The 10,742-nt window shown below is 40.4% G+C and overlaps 3 protein-coding genes across 3 annotated transcripts in view; 1 reads left to right on the forward strand and 2 right to left on the reverse strand.

The window, feature by feature from the left end:
* The first annotated feature begins 22 nt into the window (after positions 1 to 22).
* Positions 23 to 1,819, forward strand: LOC111460794 (isoflavone 2'-hydroxylase-like). The gene is made up of 2 exons (XM_023104088.1): positions 23 to 935; positions 1,026 to 1,819. Exons 1-2 carry the CDS (start codon positions 42 to 44, stop codon positions 1,635 to 1,637), a joined length of 1,506 nt encoding a protein of 501 aa, XP_022959856.1. The 5' UTR covers positions 23 to 41; the 3' UTR covers positions 1,638 to 1,819.
* LOC111460793 (nodulation receptor kinase-like) lies at positions 1,716 to 7,868 on the reverse strand. Its single transcript, XM_023104087.1, has 15 exons — positions 7,524 to 7,868; positions 6,663 to 7,155; positions 6,041 to 6,528; positions 5,809 to 5,959; positions 5,524 to 5,595; positions 5,364 to 5,432; positions 5,053 to 5,124; positions 4,879 to 4,950; positions 4,598 to 4,776; positions 4,213 to 4,439; positions 3,933 to 4,059; positions 3,785 to 3,853; positions 2,608 to 2,797; positions 2,383 to 2,515; positions 1,716 to 2,257 (listed from the first exon to the last, which is right to left on the reverse strand). The coding sequence occupies exons 1-15, from the start codon at positions 7,588 to 7,590 to the stop codon at positions 1,916 to 1,918; spliced, it is 2,751 nt and encodes a 916-aa protein (XP_022959855.1). The 5' UTR covers positions 7,591 to 7,868; the 3' UTR covers positions 1,716 to 1,915.
* A 1,202-nt stretch (positions 7,869 to 9,070) lies between these two features.
* Positions 9,071 to 10,742, reverse strand: part of LOC111460795 (succinate--CoA ligase [ADP-forming] subunit beta, mitochondrial) — a 6,557-nt gene continuing 4,885 nt past the window's right edge. Inside the window, exons 10-12 of the mRNA XM_023104089.1 lie at positions 10,374 to 10,496; positions 9,603 to 9,674; positions 9,071 to 9,385 (exon numbers count right to left, since the gene is read on the reverse strand). Of these exons, the coding sequence (XP_022959857.1) occupies positions 9,311 to 9,385; positions 9,603 to 9,674; positions 10,374 to 10,496 (270 nt within the window). The 3' untranslated portion in view covers positions 9,071 to 9,310. The remainder of the gene's footprint in view (positions 9,386 to 9,602; positions 9,675 to 10,373; positions 10,497 to 10,742) is intronic.

The raw sequence follows: 10,742 nt of genomic DNA on the forward strand, positions 1-10,742 counted from the left end.
TTGAAACAAGGCTGGGTGGGTATCACCCGAATCCCACAAGAATGGACGACTCCACATTCCTGTATTCAGCTCTCTGCATTGCTCTCGTGGTTGCCATAAGCTATGCTCTGAAACCAAAGTCCCACAAAAATCTCCCTCCAACGCCACCCTCTATCCCAATTATAGGCCATCTCCATCTCCTCAAGCCCCCAGTTCACAGAAGCTTATTAACTCTCTCACAGAAGTATGGCCCAGTGCTTTCCCTTCGTTTCGGCTCTCGTTTAGTCGTCGTCGTCTCATCCATCGACGCAGCCGAAGAATGCTTCACGAAAAATGATGTCGTTTTCGCTAACCGTCCAGACTTTGCTGTGAGTAAGTGCTTGAGTTACAACCACACCACCCTTGGAGCCGCTCCCTATGGCGACCACTGGCGAAAACTTCGCCGAGTGAGCGCTCTCGAAATACTCTCCGCCAATCGTCTCAACACGAATTCCGCCATTCGAAGAGATGAAGTGAGGAGATTGGCAAATAAATTATCTCAAACTTCGAGAGATGATTTTGCAAGAGTGGAGTTTAAATCCATGGTGAAAGAACTGACGCTGAATATAACGATGAGAATGGTGGCCGGGAAGCGATATTATGGGGAAGAAACAGATGAAAGCAGTGAAGCCATGACGTTTCGAGCTATTGTCGATGAGCTGTTCGAGTTCATGTTAGCGCAATATCCAGCTGACTTTTTGCCGATCTTGAAGTACATTGATATCCAGGGCTTCATGAAGAGAGCCAAGAAGCTCATCAAAAGGGTGGATGCATTTTGGCAAGGAATCGTTGATGAACATCGAACCAATCAAATCCATAATCAAGAAATGGAGAATAGTATGGTTGCCCATTTCCTCAAGTTGCAGGAGTCGCAGCCTCAATATTACACCGATGACATCATCAAAGGCCTCATTTTGGTCCGTGCTCCCAAATATTTACTTACCGTCACAAGTTTCATCCACAAACTTTTATAATAATATCTTATCATTCTTTTTTATCTTTCACAGACAATGGTACTCGGTGGCTCAGACACCACTGCGGTGACAATAGAGTGGGCAATGTCAAATCTCCTAAACCATCCAACGGTACTAAAGAAGGCAAGAGCTGAACTAGAGACCCAACTCGGAGATCAATTACTTGAAGAATCCGAGGTTCCAAAGCTAAGCTACCTACGATGTATAGTCCTCGAAACTCTTCGATTGTACCCAGCTGGCCCACTCCTACTGCCACATAAGTCTTCTGCTGACTGTACATTATCAGGATACGACGTGCCACGTGACACGATCTTATTGGTGAACGCGTGGGCCATCCATAGGGATCCCACATTGTGGGAAGATCCAACAAGCTTTAGACCTGAGAGGTTTGAGGGTGGGGATGGCGAGGCCAATAGTAAGTTGATGATTGCATTTGGTTTGGGAAGGAGAGCTTGTCCAGGATCTGGAATGGCACATCGCGTGCTGGGATTGACTTTAGGACTGCTGATTCAATGTTTTGATTGGAAGAGCATTGATGGGAAGGAAGTCGATATGACGGAAGGAAAAGGTGTTAGCATGCCTAAAGCTGAACCACTTGAAGCACTTTGTAAGCCACGACCAATCGCTAGCAAGCTGCTGCTTTGAATCTATTTTGGAAAACAGTAAAAGGGTATGCAATAAATTTACAGTGTTAAGAAGAACGTTGCACGTATGTATGCTCGATTGCTCCAAATCCGAGTGTTAATATAATTAAATTTATCATAACCCAACAGCTTTCATGTCATCTAGAAACGTTCCGCAGAATGCATTCTATCTTATATTCTAACAAGTACCCTCTAATGAAACTGCAAACATTCATACTCTTTCAGCATTCCTCATTATCAGTGAACTAGCGGTACCTAGTTATATAGTTTCATCAGAGGCTACCTTGGCTCTGGCGGGGCTAACTCACGAGAGATTGGCGATGGCTCTGTTGGAGTGGGAGTGGGTGGTTGAACCAACTTCCTGTCCATGGCCATTGAGAAACGATTGGATCCTCCCAAACTGTCTATAGACCTCATGTATTCTGAAGCGTTGTTCTCTATGATTAAAGCGTCCTCTAGCTCACGCACGATGTCAGCCATGCACGGTCGATAGGCCGAGGATGGCTCAATACAAGCCAATGCCACCTCCACAACTCTCCACATTGCCTCTGTGTGGTACCCTCCTTTGATGGAAGGATCCACAATCTCGTCGACCTTCGACTCTCTCAGATTAGTTTTGGCCTGCATTTCCAAATCCATTTCTAACTTCTTTTTTACAAGAAATCGAGGTTTAAATTGAAGGCTACTGCCCACAAGGCCCATTAGATATTAAAATGAAGTTGAGATATGATGGAATTGGATCATACCCATTCAACCAAGCTCCATTCATTGCGTGGTTTATGAATGTTCAGCGGCTCCCGACCGCATATGATTTCAAGGAGAACCACACCAAAGCTGAACACATCGCTTTTAGCAGACAAATGATGGGTCGTATAGTACCTAAACAACAAATATGAATCACAAACTTTTATACGTAAATGCAAGCCAGAAACACAAACTAATGAACCGTTTTTCAGGATCTAAATGCTTACTCAGGATCTAAATATCCAGCAGTTCCTCTGACCTCCAGAGAGGCACCACTGTCACCCTCTTGAGGTGCATATTTTGAGAACCCAAAATCTGCAACCTTGGCAGACATACTATGATCTAAAAGTATATTGCTTGATTTCACATCTCTATGTATAACACATCGCTCAGCAAACGTGTGAAGATACGTCAAACCTGAAAAAGACAAAATATAGGATCCCATGAAATCCCCTAAACGTCCATATCAAACTGCTAAACGAAAGGTCTCAACTCAAAAGCTCTCTCGTTTGGGGGAAGTGTTTCAACTACACCAAAATCCTCGATTAAAGATGAAAATAATGTAGAATCTATGAGAAGGCAACTATAATAGCCTGAGGCCACTGCTAGCAAATATTGTCCTCTTTAACCCGTTACGTATCGTTGGGATGACGGTTTTTAAACACGTCTGCTAGGAAGAAGGTTTCACACCCTTATAAGGAATGTTTCGTTTCTCTCTCCAACCAATGTGGGATCTCACAATCCACTCCCCTTGGGGACCTAGTGTTCTCGCTGGCATACCGCCCGGTGTCTAACTCTGATACCATTTGTAACAGTCCAAGCCCACCGCTAACAAATATTGTCCACTTTTGCCTGATACATATTGCCATCAGCTTCACGGTTTTAAAACGTGTCTATTAGGGAGAGGTTTCCACACCCTTATATGAAATGTTTCGTTCTCGTCTCCAACCGATGTGGGATATCACAATCCACCCCACTGGGGGTCAGTGTCCTCGTTGGCATACCACCCGGTGTCTAGCTCTGTTACCATTTGTAACAGTCCAAACCCACCGCTAGCAGATATTATCCGCTTTAGTCCGTTACGTATCGCCGTCAACCTCATGATTTTAAAATGCATCTACTAGGGAGAGGTTTTCACACTCTTATAAGGAATGATTCGTTCCCCTCTCCAACCGAGATGGGATCTCACATAAACATAAGAAAGTACATTCTCTCTACCCTACGCAACTTCAACTAACCCCATTTACCCCTTTACCCTGTCATATAAGTTTGAAATATTGCAGGCCTGACACAAAATTAGAAAGAATGTTCATATCAAAGTCCACTCCAAATTTCTTTCTCATTAAACATAGGTAGTAGTTTAATGAATCAGAAACTAAATGAGTATGTTCTAATATAACTTGCCTCTGGCAGCACCAAGTGCAATTGAAAGTCTTGTGGACCAGTCCAGTGTCTTCCTCTTTGCTAGTTCGCCTGTTAGATCGAAACTTCCAATTTCAAGACATCGTACAAGAATAAGGATAAGGTGTAAATGATTTAACATGTCAGTTACCATAAAGACGATCTTGTAGTGATCCATTTGACATAAAAGGGTAAACAAGAATTTGTTGGTCGTTTTCACAACAATAGCCAAGAAGAGGTACCAGGTTTTCATGCCTAATAGTTGAAAGCAGGTTTAGCTGTAATTCAGAAGTGACCAAATTCAGGTGGCGTAAGAAGAATACATCTAGAACATATAGTAATACTTCTTTTATAGACACAAACTGATTAAACTGTATCCAATAACTTCATGTTTTCTATGAGAAAAATACATAATATATATTAATACGAACCTCATTTTCAAATTCCCGCGTTCCCTGGGTCGATGTGGAAGAACGGACCTTGACAGCCACTTCCTCACCATCAGGCAAAGTGCCACGATAAACAGAACCAAACCCTCCTTCACCAATTAAAGTTTTGTATTGTTGGGTAGCAGCTTCAATGTACTCGAGAGTAAATGATTGAATGCATATTGATTTTATAGAGGTGTCGTCCATGCTGGGTAGAGAAATGATTATATCTGCATTTCAACCAACTATAGCTTAGTATTTCACAAATCCAATACACTTGTGAATAAAAACAATGGTAATTCATGGTAGAAACTCCACTTAATCAGATCATAATTAATTTTTCGCTACGGGAATCTTAACATACGAGAGTCGTCGGTAAGTATCTCACCATTCAACATAAGTTCTCTTTTCATATCATATCTTCTCCTAAATACAGATTTCTGTCTGCAACAGCACACATAAAGGACACCAACAATAATGGTAAATAGAACTGATCCACTCACAACCGTCCCTACGACAATTCCTCGTCTCAGAAATGTTGGTGCTGTATTATCACACGTTCCATAGCTGAAATGAAGTAGAATCTTTAGTGTCGGTTGATTTATCTCGCACATAGTTCAATTCATAAATGGTTTTGAGCTATAAGATTCTGGATCAAAGGACTCTTACTCTGTAGTAAGTCTTGACATGTTGAAGTTGGGTGGAAGCTCCTTGCCAAAGGAAGGATTGCACCCAAAGTTTCTGCACATACAAACCAGAACACCGTTAAAGGAAGCAGAACTATAACAACTATTCATGATTTAGTTCATAACAACCGAGTGTTCATATCTTCAAATAACTTACAATGATTTTAATTGTGGCAAGAAAGCAAGAGATTCAGGGAGCCCTCCACTAAAACCATTGTGCCTCAGATCCCTGGATATAATAATTGACAGATATCGAAAATTAGAGTTCCTCGTAGCTATCGACGCATACTTTGATCTTTTAACTTGTAAATCATCACTAGAATTTAGGGAGAAAAAAATCGGAAAATCGTGTATTGTGTATAGATTGTGATACACAACTCATTCAACAAAGTTATCTGCTAATTTATTTGTTCATAAATCTATATTGAGGGAGTAAAATGGCAGTTCAAAGAAACATCAGCTTATTACACTGATATCAGCATTGAAGAAGCGGGAAAAGATGGGATGCTTCCAGTGAAGCCATTGTTGCTGAGGTTCCTACATACCACAAAAAGAATCATTGTTTAGTCACCCAAATATTAATGAAAATATTAATGACGAAAAGGCAGCACATGGTGAGTGAACCTACAGGGTTTGTAAATGGACCAACTTAGGTAAACTGCCAGGAAACAATCCTTTGAATTTACGTGAAGAAAGGTCCCTGCAAAGTTGCACAAACCAACAGAATAAAGGCAAGGAGGAAGTATTAACAAGTATATTATATGAGCTAAAACATTTGTAATTCTAATCATTCAACATGTGTGGTAAGAGATTCTGAGTTCAAATCCTGTCACTATAATAGAATTCCACATGTTTTATCCAATTCTAGGTGAATTAACAACATAATTGAAATGAGCCCAAGACAACTACTAACAGTTTGGTGATAACAGAGGATCCATTGATGGTATCACAAGCCAGACCGTCCCAGGGAATCGAAAGGCAAGGATCCCCTGACCAGCTGCCCAACACTTCATTTTCTTGGTTAGCAACTAACAGTTCATCCCTCACCTTCAAAATTACTTCCACTGGAAAGCAGGAAATGGATGAAGTGAGACAGAATGGCCAATTAGTAATGAAATTCTAGGCTGAATAAACCCTAATCTTACCATCCTTCTCGTCGGACTCCAGACTCCATGAACGCACTTGCAAGATCTCATAAGCACTGCAAATGGGTCCTAACTCAGACCCGACGGAGGCCTTAACCAAGGTCAAATTAAGTGACCCATTACTCAAAACATCATAAACTTCCCACTCGTAGTTGAACCCATGAGCTAGAATGTCGTAACCGGTTGCTTTCTTTTCATTGTTTATGTAAATATCGAACAACCTCTGCCCAGGTTTAACACTCTGGTTGAGCTCAACAAAGTGAAAGAAGATACGATACTGGTAAGCAGCTGAATCGAGCCCATCGTGGAGGAAAACCAGCTGGTCGGAATGTGTAAGACCAGTTCGGAGGACTTTCAAAGGAACCCCGTGCGTGGCATTGTGGTCTGACTTGGATGAAATATTGACATTGGGCTCTGTCAAGACCCGAGCTTCGTTCTGGAAATATGGCGATGCTTTCCAAATTCTATCGCTCGAGTCATCTCTGTACCTGTAATTTGCATCACTGCTTCAATAATAAATTTTACTTCTTATATATCCCTCAATTCAAGAAAAAAAAAAAAAAAAAAAAAATAAATATTTTTAAATATTTATTATACATAGAACTTAAAAATATGAAAGAACCTGATATCCAATGATGTGGATACCCCAACATTAACTCTGGCGATCAATTTGAGAAGGTGAGAAGGAAAGGGGTTGAGATATCTAAAATCATGAAGCCTTCGAAGCTCAAGAAAGGATATAAAAGGCTGTCCCTTATCCTTCTCCAAGCAAAACTCTTCATAGCTCCTTTTAGCTCTGAAGCTTCCTTCAACCACCGAGTCCTGGAACGACCTCACCAAACCCAGAAGGGTACTCCCAATATAAACACGAAAGGATGAGCCCCCGGCAGCCGCAAGAAACGTGCCCCTTATCACATATTCTTGCCCTTCCACAGTGCTTAAATGGTAGCAAGCTCTCTTCCCCATGTCCATGTCAAAGATTCGAGCATTCCCATTGCTGCTTATGTTTTTGCAGCTTGATGAACTTCCCAACCACTGGGAATCTTGTGCCCAATCAATGCTTGTGTTTGTGTCCTTGAAGTTTGAATCTGCACAGCATGCTAGGCTCACAAAACCTGCATCATCATTGCTTAGACTCAACGACCAGAAAACAAACACAATTTTCAAAAGTTACGAAACGGGTTATCTCGATTCGGACATAAATCGTTAGCTATGAACTAATTCGATCTTGGGTTCAAATAAGTACATATGGATCTGGATGTGCATCAAGTCAACAGCTAAACTCATTTGAATATCATCTCTTTATGGGTTTATGCATCCAACAAATCAAACTAAAACCCATGAATCTCCCAAAAATCAGCATCATGAATTGAAAAGGTAAGCTAATTACAAGAAATTAGGCTAACTTATGTAATGTATAAGCTTAAAAAAGAATTCATAACGTGACTAATTAAATTAGTTCCAATTAACCAAATACACTAACCCTCTTGTGCCGTAGTTGGGTGCACGAATATGAGGATAAACAGCCAATTATAAAGTCCTCCCTTCATCGTCTCTTCCTCAACCAACCTCTCTCCATTTGATTAACAAAATTTGTAACTGCCTCAAATACTTATGGACCGTGTTTGATCAACTCGAGCGACTCGAAAATCTCTCCGAACCAGCTGGGAGCCTGATCTTCAAGGGTTTTGAGACAGAATTACAGTGAAAAGAGGATCAGAAGTTGGAAAACATGTTGAGAGAGAATTGAAAACATGGGTTTGAGGTCAAATTGTATAAATACAAGGAGCATAAGGGAGCTGCATCGATCCTACAGCTTTGATTGGAATAAGAACAAAGACTATAATCAATTTTTTAGTGGTAATTATTTGTATGATTAGTATTATTAATTTGGGTTGGTGATAAGGACATAAAATATCATTGTTTAAGGAAGTTATAGTTTAAAATATTGGCCCTTCTTCTGCTTCCTTCCTCTAGTCTATTCTCATGAAAAAAGAAGAGAACCCTAATGCCAAACAAATATTCATACTTGCGATTTCTGGGTTTGCAGACAATGAGAAACAAGCTGAATTGCAAATAGGGGTATCCTACAGATGTAAGGCATGTTGCCCATATTGGTTGGGATGGTCCTTCTGTCACTCCTCCCAGCTGGGTAAGATGCTACTTCTCAATTCTTCCACCTATCCAATCCTATAAAACTGTTAGTAAAATAATTGTGGGAGTAAATGGGTTCCCAGATGAATGAATTTAAAAAGGCACCATCTTTTTCATCCACTCCTTTCACTCTTCCTGCACCTGCACACATCAAAGGGGACGTTCCTGTGAAATGGGTGGCGGAAGGTACATTCTTTTTCTCTTTACTTCTACTTCTCCCATTGTTATGGCTCCAAAAGGCTTTGTTTTAATGCAATGGCTTTCCCTGCGTTGAGCTCGCTTCATCATGCGGAACCTACTCTTACAGAACTGTCTTTGCTTTAAATGATGGTTCTCATAAAGATTTGGTGGGCATATTTTTATTAGTTAACCAAAACTGTGTCTAATTGAGTGATTCATAAGTTTTTTTGATCGTTGTCGAAGAGGAGATAAAGGTCAAACTCAGCAGCCCGGAGTACAGCGGACGTAGCTAAACCATCAAGACACCCGTCGTCAATCGAGTCTCCGACGGCCAGAGAAAGGTCGGAGAGACACAAAGCAAGGCGGTCTCCGAAGGGGAAGGACTCCTCCGATGAAAAAGAAAGCAACAATGAGTCGCCCACCTTAAGCCTACCGGAGATCCCAAGGACCAGGCGGAAGAAAACTAGCAGAACCAAAACCCAGGTTGCAGGAACACACAAGTCCGCATTTTCCGATCCAGGGGCGGTGTCGGCAACGGGATCCGTATCAATATCGGAGGACACGGGTCTGTGTCAGACACCTTAAGATTGGAAGACCAATGTGTAACGCATTTGATTATAGATGAACCTGTGGCTTGAGTAGGGATTCTAAGCTTGTAAAAAGATTCATAGAATTCATGGATGAAGAACATCAGCCTCCAATAATCTCAGCAAGAAAGCTACTCATTATTAAAATTTCGACATTCTTTTCCTCGAATGTTTGAAGAACATCAACTCCTTTTCATCAAATGTTATACGTGCACGCTTTCATTTTGCGGCAAACAATACTTCCTAGTATTTGCAGTAAAGAGAATCAGAACCGCATAGATCTAATGAGAAAGAACAATCACCACGAAACAAGTGATCCATCGTGAAAAAGGAAAAATTGAAAAGCAACTCAATATGCGGCTTTCACTGCTTTCTCTGCAGCATCATCCAGATCTTCTGCTGTTATCAATGTCAACCCACTTTCCTGAAGAGCCATAAGCAATCACAATAATTTAGTTACCCTCAGTTGATAAATTGAAGAGCAAACCTTCGGTTATAATTGTTGGCCCGTTACGTATTGTCGTTGGTCTCACGGTTTTAAAATGCGTCTGTTAAAGAGAGGTTTCCACACCCTTAATAGGAGTGTTTCGTTCCCCTCTCCAACCGAAATTATAAAAAACAACCCACAATGGAAGATTTACCTTCAGAATTCTTTTTCCTTGGTCAACGTTTGTACCTTCAAGCCGAACAACCACGGGCACTTTGAGGTCAACCTTCATTATAAGGTCATATCCAATCTTAGAACAACATGTTCATGAAGCATATATCTTGCCAAGTAAACAGAAAAGACGAGAGTAGCCTATACATTCGGATTTTATCAAAAGCTCAATCTTCAAAATCTTCCAGCAATATATTTTTATTTAAAACAAACAAAACTTTGCACTAATATTGCGAAAAGTTATAAGGTACGAGAATTCAAAAAAAACATTAAACCCAAAGGAATCCGAAAAACAGAGAACATATCCCTTTTCAGCTCATCCACCTATTCTAACTCAGACTTGCAAAAGGACTAAGCTGAAAGCTCTTCATTAGGCCAGGCTTCAATTCCGAAAATATGTTTGGCACTTGAGCATGGATGAAGGGTAATTGGGATATATTTCAAGCTTCTTGATTCAAAGTGATACATTACCCTCAATCCCCATCTCCCACTAGAAGCTTTTCTTTTCTGTTCTTTTTTTAAGCAAGAGACAACTTTTCATTGAAAAGATGAAAAGAGACTAGTACTCAAGAGATACAAAACTCAAATGGAGTGAAATAAAAGAAATAAAATTACAGAGGAAAAACTAAAGCATTCCAATAAAAGCTTTTCTTGATGTGCAAGTGTGTATTTCAAAGCTGAAATACCAAAAACAGCAAGGAAAGCAATCTAAGACGTACTGCTGAGGATGGAAACCAGAATATGCATGTTTTACCTGCTTGGCAGCGTTGACAATTCCACTAGCTATGACATCACATTTCATTATTCCACCAAAAATGTTCACCAAAATTGCTTTGACTTTCTCATCAGAGGTCAATATCTTAAATGCCTCAACAACCTGCTCGACAAATCTTAGCTATTAACCCAACATACGATTATGGCAATTGAGTAAAAATATAACTATGAATAAATAAATAGCAACAGTGTTTTGGAGACTTCCTCGCACATTCCACAGATACGCCCATGAGTAGTACCAAGTAAAACATTCTCAACTGCAGGTGATGAGTGGCAGAGCCACGATGGGACTTATTTAATGGTTTCATTTTTTATCTTCGTTTTTTTTTTTTTTTTTTTTTTTTTTTTT

This window comes from Cucurbita moschata, unplaced genomic scaffold, assembly GCF_002738365.1.
Source record: "Cucurbita moschata cultivar Rifu unplaced genomic scaffold, Cmos_1.0 Cmo_Scf00024, whole genome shotgun sequence".
NCBI classification, from domain to species: Eukaryota; Viridiplantae; Streptophyta; class Magnoliopsida; order Cucurbitales; family Cucurbitaceae; genus Cucurbita; species Cucurbita moschata.